Genomic DNA, 21,991 nt, shown 5'->3' with positions numbered 1-21,991 from the left:
TTATGAGCTGCTAGAGATATGATAGATCTGAACAATAATAAGAGGTTCAAAACATTGTATTTGGGATTTTATCTTGAGGGTAATAAGAATTCATCCCTATCCCTATCTTCTGACATAGAGTATTTGTCTTTCCAATGGGTCAACAGGCTACAGAGTGAGCATCAGTTCCTTTATAGAGATGACTGTAAATCATATCTATGGCTTCCTTCATGATAGACTCCATGAAGGATTTTTTTCCCCATCCCAGATCACAAATTAGAGAAGAGGGGGATTAATTTGTTCCTGAGAAAAACACCTAGCAATAGAAAGACTATCCGTGTTCTCAGCAGGGGGAAATGGGATTTGTAGTTTCTTGTTCCTTTTTAATGAGCAGGGTGAGATGCTCTCTCTAACTATCTTTTTGAGAAGATATTTGCAAACAATTTTTTGTACTCATTCTTTTTTAAAAAAAAATGCAATCAAGAAGTTTACTAGATGCAGACTCAGAGATACAGGTACTATACTTTCTAAACCTTACGTGATTTATGCATGTATGAAAGGGTTTAAAAGTCCAGCACGCTTTCAATAGTTTTATCTTCTTTGCAGTAGACAGGCTATTTACTATTTTGGCTTGTATATACTGTAGGTAATCCTCCACTTACGATCAAAATTGGAACTAGAATACCTGTTATTAAAACAAGGTGGTTGTTAAGTAAGTTTTGCCCAATTTTATGACCTTCTTTGCCACAGTTGCTAAGCGATTCACTTTAGTCGTTAAGCGAATCCAATTTCCCTTATTAACGTTGCTTGTTGGAAGCCAGCTGGGAAGGTCAGAAATCATATGAACCCAGGATGCTGCAACTATCGTAAATACATCCTGGTTGCAAAGCACTGAGATTTTGATCATGTGCCTGTGGAAATGCGAAGGTTGTAAATGCAAGAACCGGTCATAAGTTACTTTTTCCAGTGCCATTATAACTTCAAAGGGTTGCAAGTTAAGGACTACCCATGAATTCCATTACACTACATTACACTGTACAAGAATATATGCTGAGAATTGTAACCCTGTATATTTTGGAGAGCATCCTTTTTGTTCATACATTTTGGATTTTATCTAAGACAACATTTATGTTTTAATTCATGATATAAGCAAAAAGGTAGCTGCCAGAGGTGGTATTCAGCCAGTTTGCACCGGTTCATCCAAACAGGTAGCAGAAATCACAGGTAGACCTGCCCCGCCCTGGCTCTATGGCATCCTATTTAGGCACATTTTGAGGCCAGGTGCATGCACGAAAGGTGCACATGCTAGCAAAGTGCATGTGCAGAAAGCTGGATGCGTGCGTGGAAAGCACACATGTGCCTCCTTCATGTGCATGTGTGTGTGAAGCAGGCACATGTGGGTGCGGCGAATCGGTGGTAACAAAACATGCAACCCACCGTTGAGCTGCTACTTAGTTGGCTTTTAATTCTGCATACACAGTTCATCTAAGTAAAATAGACTTCTGGAAAAGTCCAAAAGAGAGTCACTGTAGAATATCAGCTCTGATCAGTGGGAGAAGACAGTTCCTGCATATGCATCCTTATGCCTGTGTGTAGCTATTGAAGGACATCTCTTCTTGTTTATGGCTTGACTTATAATGGTATAGAGATCATATCACCTGTGTTATCTTGCCCTACATGCACTACAAATATTTAAAAATAACTACTACTCTACCAAACATATACTGTATATAAAAAAAATAAAAAAAATTGATAACCCAGCTACAACACTTTTCTTTATAAGAAGAACCGGCTTCCAAAATGGAGTGCAGTTCTCAGGTCCAAGAGATGGAAGAAGATGAGGAGAGCAGGTCTTCTATCCAGGCCATGATAACTTCCAGTCCACCAGATAATTAATTATGTGTCAGTTCAAGTTTAGGAGGGATTGCCTGCGCTAACCCTTCTATTAAATAGAATGAGGCAATGGCCTCAGGTGTCAGATCCTGTGGGTAAGCAACTGGAGTTACCAGCTATTCCTCTTGAACTTGCTAGCCATTTCCTCTCAGTGAACTGAGCCACAGGGAAATTCCAGCCTGTTCTGAGCTCCAAAACTAGTATTACCTTTGGTACAATTAAACAAAAAAAGTGAATCTCTCCCTGAAGCCAAAATAAAATTCTTCTTGTTTTCTAGAATAGAATAGAATAGAATTCTTTATTGGCCAAGAGTGATTGGACACACAAGGAATTTGTTTTTGGTGCAGATGCTCTCAGTGTACATAAAGAAAAATAAAATGCATTCATCAAGAATAAAAATATACACTTAGTGATAGTCAAGGTTACTAATAAGCTATCAAATTGTATTAGGATACAAATAAAAACAATATAAATTGAAAGATACAAGCAACATAGTTATTGTAATTAATTGGAAGAGATAGATACTAGTAAGGAAGAGAAGAAGAATATTAATACAGTCTTAGTAAATTTATTTGACAGTGTTGTGGAAATTGGTTGTTAACCATAGTGATGGCATTCTGGAAAAACTATCCTTGTATCTATTGTTCTGCCCTATAGTGTCATTTTGATGGTAGAAGTTGAAACAATTTATGCCCAGGTTGTGAAGGGTCTGTAGACATTTTCACAGCCCTCTTTTTGACTCATGCAGGTCCTCAATGGAAGGCAGGTTGGTAGCAATTGTTTTTTCTGCAGTTCTAATTTCCTGTTGAAGTCTATGTTTGTCTTGTTTGGTTGCAGAGCCAAACCAGACAGTTATGGAAGTGAAGATGACAGACTCAATAATTCCTCTGTGGAACTATATCAGCAGCTCTTTGGGCAGTTTGAGCTTTCTGAGTTGGTGCAGAAAGAACATTCTTTGTTGTGCTTTTTTGATGATGTTTTTGATGTTAGGTGTCCACTTTTAGTCTTGAGATATGATAGAACCTAGAAACTTGAAGCACTCTACTGTTGATACTGTGTTGTCTAATATTGTAAGAGGTGGTAGTATGGGAGGGTTTTTTCTAAAATTCACCACCCTTTCTACTGATTTCTACTGGTAGAACAAGAGAATCTGTGCCATTTTGTTCTTCTCCACGGGTAGCAGAATGTTGTGGACCACCTCTAAGAGGGCATTGGAAAAGATAATTCGGTTCCACCACAAAACCGCGGACGACAAAATCGCGCTCGACAAAAGCGCGCATTTGACATCATCACAGCACGACGAAAACATTGCGCTGTGATCGAAAAATGTAAAAATAAAGCAAAAACCTTACCCTAACCCCCCCAAACCTAACCCTAAACCTAACCCTTAACCTAAGCCTAAATCTAACCCTAAACCTAACCCTTAACCTAACGCTAAACCTAACACTAACCTTTAACGTAATGCTAAACGTAACCCTAACGCTCTAAACCTAACCCTAACCCTTAACCTAACCCTAACCCTAACCCTAAACCTAACCCTTACCTTTAGGTGAATCGGCTTGCTTTAATTTTATTTTTATTTCAATTTTTAATTTTTTTCGTCGCGCTGTGATGACGTCAAATGCGCGCTTTCGGCGATCGCGCTTTTGTGGACCGCGGTTTTGACGGGTCACGGATAATTCTGTGAGCTACTAGCCTCAGTGAAGGCATCTTCTCCTCCTCTATCATTTCTCCTCTGCTTGTCCACCTCTACTGGGCTCAATTCACTTTTCAGACCAGAAGGAAAGCAGTGGACAATAATATTCCATTTCCTTACACCCTCTGGGTATAAGGAACAGGAAAGGACACTATGAAGGAGAGAAGGAAGAGACAGAACACTCTAAGTACGATGAACAATTGAGGGAATGAAGAAAATGACTAAGGGTGAAATGATAGCACTTTTCCAGTACTTGATGGGCTGTCATAGAAAAGAGGGATTGACCTATTCTCCAAAGCATCTGAGGGCAGGACAAGAAGTAAGGGGTGGATGCACATTAAAAAAAGATTGAACCTAGGACAAAGGAGAAATTTCCTGACAGTGAGAACAACCAATCAATGGAATAGCTTACCTCCAGAAGTTGTGGGTGCTCCATCACTGGAGGTTTTCAAGAAGGGACTGAACAGCCATTTGATAGTCCTTGCTGCTCTCTGAGCTTCATTATTTTCTTGCAGACATTTCATTACCCAACTAGGTAACATCATCAGTGCTAGAAGGGTTTCCCCTGTGTTTAACACACTAGTGGCTTGCCCTGTTAGTGCGTGGGAAAGTTCTTGATGGTTCCTTGCTTAGGGTGTTGTTTATCGTTAATTCAATAAAACAAGTAAAAATAATAAAACCAATGCAGACAAATAAGCTAATAGTAAACAACAGCCTAACCAAGGAACCACCCAAAACACTCCCACAACCACTGACAGGACAAGCCACTTCTGTATAAAGAGAAAGCAAACCTCACTCTTTTCTAGTTCTATGCAATCCTAAATTGCATTAACGGAGGGATACAATCAAGATCACGTGAGGTACTAATACCACTCTATAAAGCCCTAGTAGGTCCACACCGAGAGTACTGCATCCAGTTTTGGTCAGCACACTATAAAAAAGATGTTGAGACTCTAGAAAAAGTGCAGAGGAGAGCAACCAGGATGACGAAGGGACTGGAGGCTAAAATATATGAAAAACGGTTGCAAGAACTGGACATGGCTAGTCTAGAGAAGAGAAGGACCAGGGGAGACATGAAAGCAGTGTTCCAATATTTGAGGGGCTGCCACAGAGATAAAGGGGGGTCAAGCTATTTTCCAAAGAACTGAAGGCCAGACAAGGAATAATAGATGGAAACTGACCAAGGAGAGATTCAACCTAGAAATACGGAGGAACTTTCTGACAGTGAGAACAATCATCCAATGGAACAGAAGTTGCCTTCAGAAGTTGTGGGAGCTTCATCACTTGAGATTTTCAAGAAGAGATTGCACTGCCATTTGTCAAAAATGCTGTAGGGTCTCATGCTTGAGAAGGGGGGTTGGACTAGATGACCTATAAGGTCCTTTCCAACTCTTTTAATCTGTTAAACCTAGTTGGGTAATGAAACATGAGCATCAGAGTCCACAATTCAATGCTGAGCTACAAATATTTTATTCTATGAGACTCAGAAGTCTTTACATTTATTTCTTAATAAAGTGGGCAAAAGATTGGTGTGATTGTTGTCTCCTTTTTTTCCTGCAACCCTCTCTCCATCTCTCTGCAGTGTCCTTGAATGCCCAGGCTTTGTTTCAATCCCAGAAAAAGATGTCTCAGGATCTCTCCTTTCATCAGAATTTTTTCTCTGCTCTTGAGAAATTTTGGAGAACTTTGTCTGAAGATCAGAGAATGATCCAGTCAGTTTTCTCACAAATTTGGTGGTGAATTGCAACTAGTGCTAAAAAAAAAAAACCAAGTCAGCAATAGAGAAAATCTTGTCATTGATTTAATTGCTATCTTCCTACATATGAAAAGTAGCTAAACTTGAGGTTTATCAATATGATATACATCCTTACAACTTCACAGGGTTTCCATGGGTGGGGCATTCCAGAAAAAAATTACATTGGTATCACAGGTAGATGGATGGAGAAGAAAACAAACACTGGTGGAAAGAATGAGTTCTATATACATCCTAGGAATAACCTGATTTTATGTAGGCCAGAAGATACATTCCTGGAACTGGGTGGCACCACATTAACTATTTTGGCTGTAAGAGCTAATTTCCTTATGATGCGCCTCTTACTATCATTTCTACTCATGTGCTGAGACCTTCTTAATATAGTTGAGCTGGTTATGCTCCATAGCCATCTGGAGCCAGCTTTGTAACAGGTAGTTGCAATTAAAACTGTTAGGAGATTTCCATGGATTTCCAAGAATACCAGTTGTCATATTATTCTGTACAATTACAGATGCTTTGCAAGACATTAGGGTTACACAGTGGATATGGTGATTGTTACCACACATATAAGCTCCATAATGACATCTAGCTGACCATTATTGAAAAAAAGTGTAGTGAATTATAAGACTTGATTCAAAAGATGCTTGTCTCTTAGTAGTTTCGTTTAAACTCCAAACAAGTCCTATAAGAAAAGTATGAATTAGATGTCCCCATTTGTTGTTGTTAGTTGCGAAGTCATGTCTGACCCATCGTGACCCTATGGACAATGTTCCTCCAGGCCTTCCTGTCCTCCACCATTCTCTGGAGTCCATTTAAGCTCACACCTACTGCTTTGGTGACTCCATCCAGCCACCTCATTCTCTGCCATCCCCTTCTTCTTTTGCCCTCAATCGTTCCCAGGATGAGGCTCTTCTCCAGTTAGTCCTTCCTTCTCATTAGGTGGCCAAAGTATTTGAGTTTCCTCTTCAGGATCTGGCCTTCTAAAGAGCAGCTCCAGATAAGATGGATAAATTAGACAACAATTTCCATAACTACAAAGCATTATTTTAATTAATGAATTAATTCATATCATGTTTATAAATATTATTTTTTTAAATAACTCAAGGCAGCAAACAGATGTTATATTCCTTTCTCTTCCTAAATTCCACGCAGCAACAACTCTCTGAGGTGGGATGGGCCAAGGTCACCCAGTCAGTTTTCCAGCCCAAGAAAGGACTGGAACTCATGATCTCCCAGTTTCTTGCCTGCTGCCTTAACCACATTATGGTTGGGTAGTCATGGAAGCAGTTATGGGTGAGTCGGTGTAAATTCTTTGTACATAAGTAAGCTATGTACTTATTCATTCCACCAAATTTCTACATTTTAAAAATACTCTTAGAAATGGTTTGCAGCTTTTCATTACATGCATCTTTTGCAGGTTTTTCTGACAGATGCACGTCTAAATGCAATTTTCCCTAACAGATGTATTTTTGTGCACAGCTATGGCTAATATATGCTTTTTGTATGCAATTCTTTCAAATACATGTCTTTTTCCCCTACATAGTCATTCTAAATGGGTATTATTCTATTTGCAAGTTTCCCAAATGGATTACTGTCATATGAATTTCATTTTAGAAGTGAGGGATATTTCAAAATGGATATAATCAAATGGGGTGCATTGTTTGGCCATTCATGCCACGATCAAGCCATTTGGCTGTTCTTCTCAAAGGGAATGATCTTTTTACATAAAAATTCTGCTGCCAGACTAGCTGATCCAAAGGGGTTTTTTTAGGGGGGAGAGGAATAACTGCTCTGAATACCAAGCATCATGAGTTAGAAATTATGTAGAAATCATCATTGGGATGCGGTGGCTCAGTGGCTAAGATGCTAAGCTTGTCGATCAGAAAGGTCGGCAGTTCTGTGATTCGAATCCCTAGCACTACATAACGGAGTGAGCTCCCGTTACTTGTCCCAGCTTCTGCCAACCTATCAGTTCAAAAGCATGTAAAAATGCAAGTAGAAAAACAGAAACCACCTTTGGTGGGAAGGTAATAGCATTTTGTGCATCTTTGTGCTTAGTCATGCCAGCCACATGACCATGGAGACGTCTTTGGACAGCGATGGCTCCTCGGCTTTGAAACAGAGATGAGCACCGCCCCCTAGAATTGGGAATGACTAGTACATATGTGCAAGGGGAACCTTTACCTTTCGAAATCATCAACCCAAAGATTTGGAGAACACCATATTTTTTTACAATTATAGGCAACCAAACAGGTACAGTTGAGAGGGCAACTTTCCATCATGCCTAGTAGTTTGGATGCCCTACATGAGAAACCAAATGTTTTTCTATATACTGTATATTTGTTTTTTTTAAAAATAAGAATGTTTTAAAATACTTTTTAAAAAAACATGAAGACCTCCAAGATCCCTTCTAGCTCTATTCTGATTGATTGATTACTCTTGATTGATTATTGAGTTTATTGAGGGAAACAACACTTCCAGGCTAAACATGCCTTCCATTTGTCCCAGATTGTCTCATATGGGTCTATCAAAAAGACCAAAATACCTCCTAGCCAGCAATCAACACCCAGATAAGCCCAGATTAACACCTAGTTAATCAAGCAATAAACAATATCCCAATCAAGGAATTACAAACTCAGACAAAAAAAATCAGTCAGCAACAACCTAAATAAGAAAGCACTAACAACTCAATTGGGATATGCAGTGACTCAGTGGCTAGGACTCTAAACTTGTCTATCAGAAAGTTCAGCAGTTCAGTGGTTCAAATCCCTAGCGCCACATAACCGAATGAGCTCCCATACTTGTCCCAGCTTCTGTCAATCTAGCAGTTTGAAAGCATGTAAAATGCAAGTAGATAAATAGGAACTAACTTTGGTGGGAAGGTAAGAGCATTCCATGAGTCTTCAGTGTTTAGTCATACTGGCCACATGACTACAGAGATGTCTTCGGACAGCGCTGGCTCTTCGGCTTTGAAACGGAGATAAGCACCATCCCCTAGAGTCGGGAACAATTAGCAAATATATGCAAAGGGAACCTTTACCATTACCTTTAACAACTCGCCCATCAACACTGACGGGGCAAGCCATGGTATATAAACAGAGGGGAAACCCGACTCCCTTCTAGCACTGATGATATTACCTAGTTCGGTAGTGAAACTCTGCGAGAAAACAACCAAGCTCAGAGAGCACCAAGGATCCCGCTACTTCCATTTTCTCTTCTCTTTAAACTACCTTTAGTGAGCATGATTTCAAAATCAGAGAGCTTTCAATTGTCCTGCAATGCTATCCTGATTCTGAAACGTTCATTTATCCAGTGCATGCTGCAACCACAGTTGCTTCTTGCATCATTTTTCTATTGCTTTTTATCTTCTGACTATGGAAGTGAAAGCTCTCCTTTGCAAAAATTAATTTCTTATTCTTACTGTTTTGCCTCTTGGCTGAAAGAAAAGGGAGGCAGATCTATGTGGAGAGGAATTTATTTATTTGAAAGAAACGTCGTTTCTTTTGATCCACTCCCAGTGGAAAGGTTGGAACGGCAGAAGTTGATGGGTTTGCTGATCTGAAGGATCAGATATTGTGAGTCATCCTTCCTTCCTGCCATGTTGTTTTATTAGCTGCTGTGACTTAGATTCCTCTTTCCCTTTTTTCCTCTTTTTAAAGTTAGTCCTTATATAAGCAAGTGATCTATGATAATGTTCAAAAAAAGCCCCCTGGGATTTTTCCCTCCCCGTTTCCATTCAGCTGATGAAAGAGAATTAAGTTCTGAAATTTCTCTCTGTGCAGAAGAAAAACCCAGTGAAAATCTTGTAGGTAGAATGTAAGTTAGGGATGAAATAGTAAAAAGCTACTTTTTATGGATGTGATAACCAGTGTGTATATTCTGTCTTCAGTCTTTGGCAGGCCTGCAGCCTCCCAGGGCTTCCCACATTTAATTAAATTCCCCCCAAAACAGACCTCATTAAGGTATTTCTTCCAGGAGCTTTTTCCTAATAGGAAATCTGAGCTTCAAAGTTGTCCTCAGCTCTAGAAATATCACAGCACTCTTGAGTAATGGAATTACCGATGGCATAGAATCACAGAGTTAGAAGGAACCAGTCAGAGAAAGGATTCCAAACCTCAGCATAGTGCCAGAATTGTGATTAAAATAGCTCAGCAAGAGACTGTCTGAATACATCTAATGAAAAGCCTGCACTACTCTATTAATAATGGAGGCCTTTGAACTCTGGTGCTGGAGAAGACTCCTGCGAGTCCCTTGGACTGCAAGGCGATCCAACCATCAGTCCTAGCGGAGATCAACCCTGACTGCTCTTTAGAAGGCCCGATCCTGAAGGGGAAACTCAAACACTTTGGCCACCTAATGAGAAGGAATGACTCCCTGAAGAAGAGCCTCATGCTGGGAAAGATGGAGGGCAAAAGAAAAAGGGGATGGCAGAGAATAAGGTGGCTGGATGGAGTCATTGAAGCAGTCAATGTGAACTTAAATGGACTCCAGAGGATGGTAGAGGACAGGAAGGCCTGAAGGTATTTTGTTCATGGGGTCAGATGTGACTTCGCAACTAACAACAACAACAACATCCCTAGTCTCAAAACAGGGGTCCCCAACCTTTTTGGTTCTACAGAGTGGTGGTGGTAGTTTCCGTGGTTTCAGCAGGGGTGGATGGGAATGTTTCTGTGTGTGCAACCTAAATCTCATGCATGTGCAAATGAAGCTTTGCACACTCACCCCCTGCTTTGGTGGCCTGGTTCCCAATAGGTGCCAGCCAGGGGTTAAGGACCACTGTCTTATCCCAAAGCTGTGTTTTTTTCCAAGAGGCAACTGGACTTCCTTGTTTTTCTTTGAAGAAATTTCACTTCTCGTCTAAGAAGCTTCTTCAGCTCTAACTGGATGATGGGGAGTAAAAGGATTTATACTCTTTGCAAACAGCTGGTCATTTGCATTCTTTTAGTGAATTTGTTAGGGTCACCTGGAGGTGTCCTGAGGGTCACCTGAGTTATGCAAATGAGTATGGAGCCTTCTTGGAAATGTTGAAAGGACTGTGTTGCATTCTGGAGATAGATGATGTCATATCCCTCCTCCTCTGTTGAGAAAGGCTGTTCAATTTTGACATAGATGGTCTCTTTGACCCCTCTTTCAACCACCAGACTTTCCTGTCTTCAAAAGAATGGCCTTTGTCTTTTAAATGCAGATGGACTGCTGAAATGAAAGGGAACCGTCTTCAAAGAAAAACAAGGAAATCCAATTGCCTCTTGAAAAAAGCACCTTCGGGACAACCATGAACCCGATGACTGAGAATCTCCATAGATTCCTGTCTTAGAACATTCAGGATTTGCATGCATTCCCCTAAGGGGGAAGAAAACCCCTCATATTACACATCAATGGAAAACATAATAGACTGTTTTCTGTAAAATCATAACCTTCTTCTGAAGAGGCCCCAGAATGCCACAGAGATTGTATTCTGCTGGTTTGCCCCGGTTCAGGCGAACCAGTAGTGGTGATGGCAGGAGGCTCTGCCCACCTGCCCAGAAGTCATCACAGATGATCTGTGCATGTGTAGAAGTTTCTGTACGTGCAGAAGTGCCACGCACTCCCAGTTCCAAACCAGTAGTGAAGATGGTAGCATTTCATGCCAGGAATGCCATCATTCCAGCTGACTAAGTCCCTCATTCAAACAAAAAAAAAAGCTCTGCTAAAAAACAAGATGACTCATTTTTGCTGAAGATCCAAGAATGTACGTTTTGAGAAGCGAAACTCTAAGACAAAAATTGCATCATTTATTCCAACATAGCAACAGTAGCCTTAAGAGTGTGTTGTCTGTGATGAATTAGTAAAGCTTGACTGGTTAGGAGGATTAGAGATGAGACACCTTTGCTTGGTTCCTGAACCCTTGGGGCCGTAGTTGCAAATATTAATTTTGTTCAGTCTTCTCAGCCAATTTGCCTTACTAGAAGAGGTCTTTAAGAGGGAAAAGGAGCATAACACTCTCACAAGCCCTAATTAAGATTCCTTCCCTTGTCATCTCCCCCCTCCCCCCCCCTCCTACATTTCAAAGTCACTTGGCAAGTTTCTGATGAAGTTCTTTCTCTCCAGGCTTCTAACATGCTTTTATTTTGCTTCACTAACTGTAGACTTTTATGGGTGATCCCAGCTGGATGGTCATTTGATGATTTCAGTTAGCAGCTGCCCAAATTGTGCAAGAAGACCTTTCATTCCAGAAATTCAGAATACTAGCCAGAGAAAACTGAATAGAATAGAATAGAATAGAATAGAATAGAATAGAATAGAATAGAATAGAATAGAACAGAACAGAACAGAACTGAATTGAATTCTTTATTGGCCAAGTGTGATTGGACACACAAGGAATTTGTCTTTGGTGCAGATGCTCTCAGTGTACATAAAAAGACAAGATACATTCGTCAAGAATCATAAGGTGCAACCCTCAATGATAGTCATAGGGTACAAATAAACAATCAATCAGGAGACAAGCAATATAAACCGTAAGGATACAAGCAACAAAGTTACAGTCATAAGTGGGAGGAGATGGGTGAGAGGAACGGATGAGAAGACTAATAGCAATAGTAATGCAGCCTTAGAGAATAATCTGACAGTGGTGAAGAAATTATATTTTTAGTAGAGTGATAGTGTTTGGGAAAAAAACTGTATTGTGTCTAGTTGCCTTGGTGTGCAGTGCTCTATAGTATCGTTTTGAAGGTAGGAGTTGAAACTATTTATGTCCAGGATGTGAGGGGTCTGTAAATATTTTTACGCCCCTCTTTTTGACTCGTGCAGTATATATGTCCTCAATGGAAGGCAGGTTGGTAGTAATTGTTTTTTCTGCAGTTTTGATTATCCTCTGAACTCCATGTCTATCTTGCTGGGTTGCAGAACCAAACCAGACAGTTATAGAAGTGCAGATGACAAATTCAATAATTCCTCTGTAGAACTGTATCAGCAGTTCTGCAGCGGAATTATAAAGAGGAATTATCTCCTATATATTATGAGTGTTTAAACTCAATTCTCCCTGACATCATGTGATTCAAGGAAACCAACTTAGAGCATGTCAATGAGATCCAAACTTTCTAACCACACTGTCTTTCTCTTTTCAGACTCTGCTAAAAGAAATTAACCAAGATGAATTGGTCTGGTTTGGAAGACCTCTTGGGGGGAGTGAACAAATACTCTACAGCGTTTGGGCGTATTTGGCTCTCGGTCGTCTTCATCTTTCGGCTTCTAGTCTACTTAGTGGCAGCGGAAAAAGTCTGGGGAGATGACAATAAGGACTTTGACTGCAACACTGAGCAGCCAGGTTGTCCCAATGTCTGCTATGACCTTTACTTTCCAATCTCTCATATTCGGCTCTGGGCCCTGCAACTCATCCTTGTCACCTGTCCTTCCCTGTTGGTCGTGATGCATGTAGCCTATCGGCAAGCCAAACTGAAGAAACGCTTGCAGAAATGTGGGAATAACTTCAGACCACGTTATCCTCCAGGCAAGAAGCGTGGAGGGTTATGGTGGACCTACCTCTTCAGTCTTCTCTTCAAAGCTGGGGTGGACATTGTGTTCCTGTTTATCTTTTACCGTGTGTACCCAAACTATAAGCTTCCTCTTCTAGTCAAATGCTCTGACGCACCTTGCCCTAACCTAGTGGACTGCTACATAGCCAGGCCAACTGAAAAGAACATCTTCACTCTGTTCATGATTATTACTGCCTGTGTTTGTGTCTTACTTAGTCTCATGGAAGCTTTCTATCTCATTGGGAAAAGATGCAAGGAGAGCATTCAAGACCGAAGTGACCGAAGTCACAGCAGAGAGAGTGCACAAGTACACTTTCTCAAAAGAGACAACTGCACCCTGTCCCCAAGTAAACAGGACACCACCGAAATAGATGGGCCGATTTTTCAAGCATCAGATTATAAGCCAGTCACTTCACCTCTCATAAGCAACTCCCAATGTGGAGAACCTTCAAAACTCGGGAAGCTGGAATAAAAATATACACCCGCGGAAAAAAAGAAGAGCTCGGGCACCATCCGTATTGCTCCATTCCAATACCAACACTTTCCATTAAGCTGGAAATGTGAGAAGTGTGAGAAATGGTGGCAGTTATAGGGGATTGGGGGGGGGGGGACATTCATTTAGCTCTGTTTGTTCAGGTTTCAATAGCCATGTAATCCGCTCCAGGTTTATGTTACAACCAGGCAGCTATGCCTTTCTTCAGGGTGGTCATTTACAATCCCGTCTGACTTTTCTGATTTTTTTCTAACCGCATCACTCACAGTGGTGGGATTCAGCCAGTCCACACCTATTTGTGGGAACCGGTTGTTAACTTTCTAAGCAGTTCAGAAAACTTGTTGTTGGAAGAAATCTCCTTTTGTTTTCCCCACTTTTCCCCACCTTACAGGCTAATCCTGTAAGGAAGGCAAGAAGGAAGCATTCTGGTGTTGTTTCTAGCCTAATCTTTATTGTCCTGTTTCAGGGGTAGGTTCTGACAGTAACTACTGCTGGTTCACTTGTGGCCACATTGTGCGTGTGCATGCATGCACAGTGCAATAAATTTGATCTGTGCATGCTCAGAAGCAAAAAACAAGATGGCAGTGCCTATGGTGCCACCCAGAGGACCAGTTCAGGGATGTGGCAGGCCTGGGTTGCTGCCGGTTCCAGTGACCTAGGCCGCCAAACCACTACAGTTCAGATGAACCAGTCCGAACCAGTCCGAACCGGTAGGAATCGATAGGCAGTTTACAGAAACTGCCTCTCCGGTAAACCCTTATTAAATTGTAACAACTAAGGCAAAGCGCCCATCAATGTGAGTGATGTTGAGTTGGCCACACCCACCCAGTCACCTGACCATCAAGCCACACCTACCCAACTGGTCATTAGGGCAGAGAACTGGTTGTTAAATTATTTGAATACCACCACTGATCACTCGTACTTAGCCCTTATGAGTTTAGTCTTTTCTTCCCCATCCAAACTCTAAACGTCCCCAGTTCCAAAACATTGCAGCTCTGGGAACCGAAGAATTCTAGGGTCTGCTGACTCTCCTGCAAGGGGTGGATGGTTCTTTTATCCAACCAAGGTTCTTCTTTTCAGGAGAGGTTTGATTTTTTTTTTTTAACGGAAGGCATCTAAAATTGTTTGTCAACCATACATTGCTCTTTGTTCACCTTCTAACCCAATCTTATTTTTTAAAATCATCTCTCTATCAAGGAAGATATTTGGTGAAACCAGTCTGGAGATGTTTTTCCAATAAAGATAACTTGGAAATATAAAATAAAACCTAAGACATGGGGGCTAGTGAAAGAAAGGCAACGCACAGTGTCCTAGCCCCAATGAAGTAGGGAAGTTTCTAGCTTGAAAAATGTGTGTTTTCCTTTGCAGGAGCCAGGAATGGCAAAGAAGAAGATGCACATGGTTTGGTGATGCTGACATTCAGCTTGATGGTTTATGACCATGATGGCAAATCTATGGCACACGTGCCAGAGGTGGCACTCAGAGCCCTCTCTGTTGGTATGCACACCATTGTTCCAGATCAGATCTCCACAGCGTTTCTTTCATGAGCTTCTATTTCCCTGCAAACCACAAAACAGAAGCTCATGAAAGAAAAAGATTTTACTTCTTGCTGCACTGTTGGTGTTGGGATGCCCCGCCTCCCACTGGCCAGTTGGTCTTCAGATTTCTGCTGTGCATGCCTGCACAAGCACACATCCGTGCATCCGCACATCAGTGCATGCCTGCGCATGTCAGTGCATGCCTGCACACATCCGTGCATGCCCGTAAATGTGCACCTTTCAGGTTGGGCATGCACACGTGCAGTTTGGGCACTCGCAGTGGTGGGATTCAGCCAGTTTGCACCTATTTGGGAGAACCGGTTGTTAACTAAGCAGTTCAGAGAACTGGTTGTTGGAAGAAATCTCCTTTTGTTTTTTTCCACTTTACAGGGCTAATTCTGTAAGGAAGGCAGGAAGGAAAGATTCTGGTGTTGTTTCTAGCCTAATCTTTATTGCCCTGCTTACAGAAACTGCCTCTGTGGTTAACCCTTAATACATTGTAACAGCTAAGGCGAAGTGCCCATTGACGTGAGTGATGTTGAGTTGGGCACGCCCACCCAGTCACATTACCACTGACCCCCTCCTACCCAGCTGGTCATTAGGGTATAGAACCAGTTGTTCAATTATTTGAAGCCCACCACTGGGCACTCAGTGCATAAAAGGTTCGCCATCACTTGTCTATGAGTTGTCAAAAGTTAATCTAGGCATGTTACCAATAATTGAAAATCAAATTTTGGAGAATAAAAATCTATCTGATATCAATGAGATCATTTAACATGTTGGTTAAATGGTTTACCGGAAATCATTTCCTAAAATTTCATAGGAGTCTTCACCAACTATATTTGGCGACCCCAGGGTTAAACTTTCAGATTATTGACAAAGCAAACCATTAACTTCAATTCCTCACTTTCTTCCTGTTATGCTTTCGGGGTTAGGAAATTGGTGTTAGGCATGCAATAGATGAGAAATATCACAATGATCTATTACATCCTTGTGTAAGTTCCACACCTCAATGCCAACTGATCCGTCTGTTTTAAGTCCTGATTTTCTCATTGATCGACGACTTAGCTTGACTGAAACTCTACAAGCCACGGCAAACCCACACCTCTTCTGCATTGGCACACTCCAGTAGTTAATTACATGCTATTGATGGGTTGATTGCCATTAATTATATGTCACATGTTTTCTGATTCATTTCTCCACTGATGATCTAATAGAATATTGAGAAACTGTTTACTGCTGACCTAAATTTTCTCTTTCTCGATTGCTAAGTTGCCCAGGGAAGCTTCTGGAATAGTTTGTTTGTTATGGAGAAAAGGAGAAAATAAACATTTTAGAAATAAAATAAATTGAAATTATTTTTCCTGAAATAAAAATGTCCATCCATCTTTTGCAAAAAAATAATAATAATAATGTAGTTTACTAATTTCAAAATAAATCACATCACTTATCTGTAAAGTATGTAAGACACCATGTGAGGCCCACAACTTGAGTCAACCCATTTGTTCATCTAATTCAAGATTATCAATGCTTACGGGCAGCAGGATCTCAGGACAGACTGTTTCCCATTTTTGACCAAGATGTCAGGAAGTGAACTTTTGATCTTCTGCACAGACAACGGTTTTATATTGATGTACACCAATTGTTATTCTACCCAACTCTCAGGGTTTCAGACTGAAATCTTTCCTAGAAATTCTTGGAGAATTCAGAAATCTGGATGCCTTATTTGTGAAGAACAAATCTCTGTGCACTTTGTTCTATAGTTGGTTCAGTCAGAATTTTAGTTAGTTTTTTTGAGAAGCAGTTGTAATAGCTACATTTACATACTTGAACACTTTTAGTATTTAATGTAATGATGTAGGCAATGATAAATAAAAATGGTGAAGTTGACGAACTTCAATTAGTTGTTGTCTTATTTCAAGATACCTCGCCCTCTTTCCCAATACCCAGAACAGGAATTCTTTGTTACAATTGGGATATTATGAAAATGTTTTTTGTTCCGGTTATTTTGAAATAAGGAAGGACTAAGAGGAAATTACCTATATTTTTGTTTCTAAGAATTTTGAAGGACTTAGTAACTCCAAATTCAATTCACATCTTAAGAAAAGAATCTGCCATTGGCTACAAAATAGTTCATTCTAAGATATTTCAAGCAAAAATAAGGTTATAAATGTATATGCACTTGGCTGCAGGATGGGGGGAAGCTCACTGAAATTAATGATGGAGATTTCCAAGAAATCACTATCTGTTTGTTTGTTTGTTTGTTTGTTTGTTAGGTTCATATCTAACCTTTCCATTAAAAAAAATCTAGAGACAATAAAAATAAATAAATGGATCAAGGAATTTTAAACTGTGAAATCAACTTGTCAAACAAGAATTATAAATGGTTTAAAACCATTTCATCGTGTATCTCTGCAAGTACACTGCATAGGTTCCCCTCACACATGTGTTCTAGTCGTTCCCAACTCTAGAGGAGGGGTGCTCATCTCTGTTTCAAAGCTGAAGAGCCAGTGCTGTCCGAAGACATCTCTGTGGTCATGTGACCAGCATGACTAAACACCAAAGGCACACAGAATGCTGTTACCTTCCCACCAAAGGTGGTTCCTATTTTTCTACTTGCATTTTTACCTACTTTTGAACTGCTAGGTTTGCAGAAGCTGGGACAAGTAGTGGGAGTTCACTCCATTATGTGGCACTAGGAATTCAAACAGCCAACCTGCTGATTTTTTCTGATTGACAAGCTCAGCATCTTAGCCACTGAGCTACCACATCCCTTTGTCATTGCATAGTTCCTACCTATTTAAATGGGAAGAGGTGACGAGAAACGAGAATATTAATATCACTGAATAATCATAATTATTCCATCTGCCAGTGTCATGTCTTGTAATCTCTTTGCAATACATGGATGTGAACAAATTGGATATGAACAAAAGCAAAAAGTACTCAGAGACATTCAGAAAGGTATGTGTCATGTTTTCTTTTTAAAAAAGGGAACAAACTTCAATAAACAATATCTCTCTCTCTCTCTCTCTCTCTCTCTCTCTCTCACTCTCTCTCTCTCTCTCTCTCTCTCTCTCTTCCATTATTTACAACTACAATTGGTAGTTATAGAAGAACTGAGTATTGAAGTTACAAAACCAAAACTATATTGACTCCTAATGTGGAAAACCAGATTGGAGGCCAAGATAAAGAAATAAAGATCACATGGAAGTAATTTAAAGACATGAAAAGGCAAAACTGGAAGAATGCCAGTTTGGCATTGCAGAAGGTTGGCCTTGCAGAAAAATAGAAAAAGTTTTGGAAACCATACAGCAAGAAATAACAGCAATAGCAGGGAAAATTAAACGCTATGAGGCATGAACCATCCAATTTAAGCAAAATCAGCTATTGCGTTCAGATCAGAGGCCATTCCAGCAAAGTATAAATGGCAATTCTGAAATTCTGAAAATAAAACAATCCAGTTTTAGAAAGATTGATGGGAAACTACTTGATGCTTAATTTGAAGATGAATTTAGTAAAAATCAAACAGAAGAATTAATAACAGCAGAAACAGTTAAAATTGGGTTAAAAGAATTAAAAATTGAACATTTTCTGGAAATAATCAAATATGGTTTCTGGAAATAAGACAAACTGTACAGCTTTTGGCTCAGATATCTCATTAGTAAGAATCAAGGTGATGTCGTGGTTAGAAATGTAGGCTCAATGCCAGGAGTTCGATTCTGAACTCTGTATTGACTCAGCCTTCCATCCTTCCAAGGTTGGTAAAATGAGGATCCAGATTGTTGGGACAATATGCTAATTCTGTAAATCACTTAGAGAGGGCTGTATAGCACTATGCAGCAATATAGATGCTATTACTATTAGCTTACATCCAATTATTGCGAAGCAGCTTAATGAATTACTGCATAAAAGAATCATCAATGACTTTTTAATAACTGGAAAAACTTATCTGATTCAAAAACATTCAGTGAAAGGGACAACACCAGGAAACTGTAGGCAAGTAACATGCTTGCCTATAAAGCTTAAATTAGTCACTGGCATAATAACAGACAACATCCAAGATTATTTAAAAGGAAATAACATCCTCCCATTAGAACAGGAAAGAAAAAAAAAGGAAAAACAGAGGAACAAAAGATCACCTTCCGATTGATAAAATGATTTTGCAAATGACTCAAACTAAGTGGCACTTGTCTCAACTGATCATGAAAAGGTGTTTGATTCATGACCATATGGTTGGATCATCCAATGTTTGAAAGCAACTGGTGTCAGTAAAACCTTAGAATGTTCCTAGAAAAAATAGTGAAATAATTAAATACAAAATTGGTGGTCAAAAATAAAAAATATTGACTTGTCAACCTTAGGAGAGGCATCTTCCAGGGTGCGTCTTTATCGCCCTTATTATTTGCCATTGTTTTGAAGAAAATCAGCCATGACTACAAACAGCAAAACAAGGCTGATAAAATCCTGCATTTGCTTATACAGATGATTTGAAGCTTTACAGAAAATCAGAAGCCGTGATCCAGTCATTGGCAAACTTCAAGAATTTTTAGCACAGGTATAGCAATGAGATTTGGCCTAGAAAAATGTGCTATGTAGCAATAAAGCAAGGTAAAATCATGAACAGTAATTGAATTGAATTGAAATACTGACTGGTCACTCCACCCACTCACCCACCCCCCAAAAAGCCATCAGGATGAAGCCTACAAGAATCTGGGCATTTTGCAGTTGGAGAACATCAAGCATGAACAAGTTAAATATGTGATTAGTAAAAAATATATCCAAAGAGTGAGAAATTATTAAAGTCAAAATAGAATGGTGGAAATACAACCACTATAAATACCTGGTCTATATCTGTAATACAATACACTACTGGAATTATTATCTGGACAATTTAGATTGAAAAACAAGGAAATTGATGACTTTTCACTATGTATTACATCCCTGCAGTGATATTAATGGGTTATACCATAAACAACTGTTGAAGACTTCCCCTGCCAGGCCCACCAAGCCACGCCCACAGAACCAGTAGTAAAAAAAAATGTGAATTTCATCACTGAATCAAGGCTATCTATGAAAATTATTATGTGCCAGTAATGAAAAATTGGCAAGAACGTAAGAGTTGAAACAGAAGTTGAAAATGAGCCCAATAAAATATTGTGGAATTTCCAAATACAAACATCTACAAAAAAATAGAGAGAGGAGAGAGGAGGAGGAATTCATTAATGCTTTAATCTAACATTTCAAGCTTCTATTATTATACCTTTAACCAAAGGCAGGTTCCTACCGGTTCGGCCCAATTTGGCTGAACCGGTCGTAACTTGGTGGCCTAGGTTACTGGAACCAGCAGCGACCCAGGCTTGACATGCCCCCAGACTGGTTATCCCAGCGGCGCCATAAGCACTACCATCTTGTTTTTGGTTTCTGCACATGCACAAGAGCATTTTTTAGTATTGTGCATGTGTGCATAGTATGCATCAAGCGCATGTGTCCGCTGCGTAACCATAAGCGAACTGACAGTAGCCACTCCTGCCCTTAACAGTATGGAGAATCTACAACTTGCAACCACAGTTGGGATCAGCACTGCCATTGCTAAGCAATGCAGTCATTAAGCAACTTGTACCTAATTTTACAAACTTTTTTGTCATGGTCATTAAGTCAATCAGGCTTCCCCCGTTGACTGCTTGTCAGAATCCCCTGGGAAGTTTGTAAATAGTAATCACATGACCCCAGGATGCTGCAAACATCATAAATACATGTCTGTTGCTAAGTGCCCAAATATTGATCATGTGACCCCAGAGATGGTCATTAAGTGGGCAAACCAATCGTTAAAAAATTATTTTTGCTCCATTGTAACTTTAAGCAGTCACTAAATCAATGACCATGGGTCAAGGACTACTAAAGTAGAATTCTAGGAGTGTTTCTGCCCTACCTTGAAGGGCTGGCATCAATCTTGAAAGCCTGGCAGTGGTCCCTTCTCTGTCCTCACACCAAAGTGAGCCAAGGTGGAGTAATCTTGAGGTTTTTTTTCACCCCATCCTCTCTTTCAGGGATAAACCTATGTGCATTTAACCAGTTTTACATTCCTTGCTCAAGATGATCTTCCTCTACAGCAGTGGCCCCCAAACTTTTGGGCACCAGGACTGATTCTATGGAGAAAGGTTTTTCCATGGACCAATGGGAACATAGTTTTGTGTGCTGCCTGTATCCTGCAGATGGGCCTTCACGTGTTTGTGCAGCCCGGTTTCTGGCATGCCGTGAACTGGAGGTTCAGTCCACAGACTGAACTGTGACACAGTTGGGAGATTCCTGCTCTACAGGAATGTGTCACAGTTGCAACATGGACCATAGCACACATGTTAAGCAGTACCAGAGTTGGGAATACTGACAAGAGTCTTCATATTAGTAGATGAGAAAGGGTTAAATATAACTGCCGTCAGAGTTGGCAGCTTAAAACACTGCACCTTCCTGAATTTGCAAAATACCAAGACTATGACAGCCACATAATCTATTTAGCAATCCACTCAGAGTAAGTACTTACAAAACACAGTTATAACACAAAGAACGACCTGGCTTTTTTGATGCCCCTACCCATAGTAAATATCACCTAACCGTTCCTATCTTGCAAACAAAGTAGCTCAGATCAGTTCAGCACTTGCATGAAGATCGTTTATGAATTGATTAGTCTCACAACCATTTCAAAAAACAAAACCAAAATAAATTACAAGATTTAATCCAAGGTAAAATAGATGAAAGAAAATACAGTTATAAAATACATAGGTGGTAAATACAAAGAATCAACATTCTGATAAATACACACCTTTACAGGATACCCCCCCCCCATCTGTTTGATGTAATGGGCTCTTAGCTCAACTGCCTTAAGTATTAATTTAGCAATTCTGCTCACAATTAACAGATTAGAGCCCAGGAGGAAAAAGGAGAAACTGAGATTCAGAATCCAGTGGTTTGTTCTTTCAAGTAGGGATGTTAAATATCACACAAAATGTTAATATCATTTTGTAATACCTTAGTAAGACCTCACTTGAAATATCACATCCAGTTTTGATCACCATGATATAAAAAAGATGTTGAGATTCTAGAAAGGGTACAGAGAAGAGCAACAAAGAGGAT

General features: G+C 40.0%; 1 protein-coding gene across 1 annotated transcript; it reads left to right on the top strand.

Annotated features, from left to right (window-relative positions):
* Positions 1-12,449: 12,449 nt before the first annotated feature.
* LOC116515990 (gap junction beta-5 protein-like) lies at positions 12,450-13,304 on the top strand. The gene has a single exon (XM_032228331.1). It carries the CDS (start codon positions 12,450-12,452, stop codon positions 13,302-13,304), a length of 855 nt encoding a protein of 284 aa, XP_032084222.1.
* Positions 13,305-21,991: the final 8,687 nt, after the last annotated feature.

The sequence above is a fragment of the Thamnophis elegans genome, chromosome 12 (genome assembly GCF_009769535.1).
Source record: "Thamnophis elegans isolate rThaEle1 chromosome 12, rThaEle1.pri, whole genome shotgun sequence".
In the NCBI taxonomy this organism is placed as follows: Eukaryota; Metazoa; Chordata; class Lepidosauria; order Squamata; family Colubridae; genus Thamnophis; species Thamnophis elegans.
Note: the sequence above shows the minus strand (reverse complement) of the source record. Positions and strands in the feature narration are given on the sequence as shown.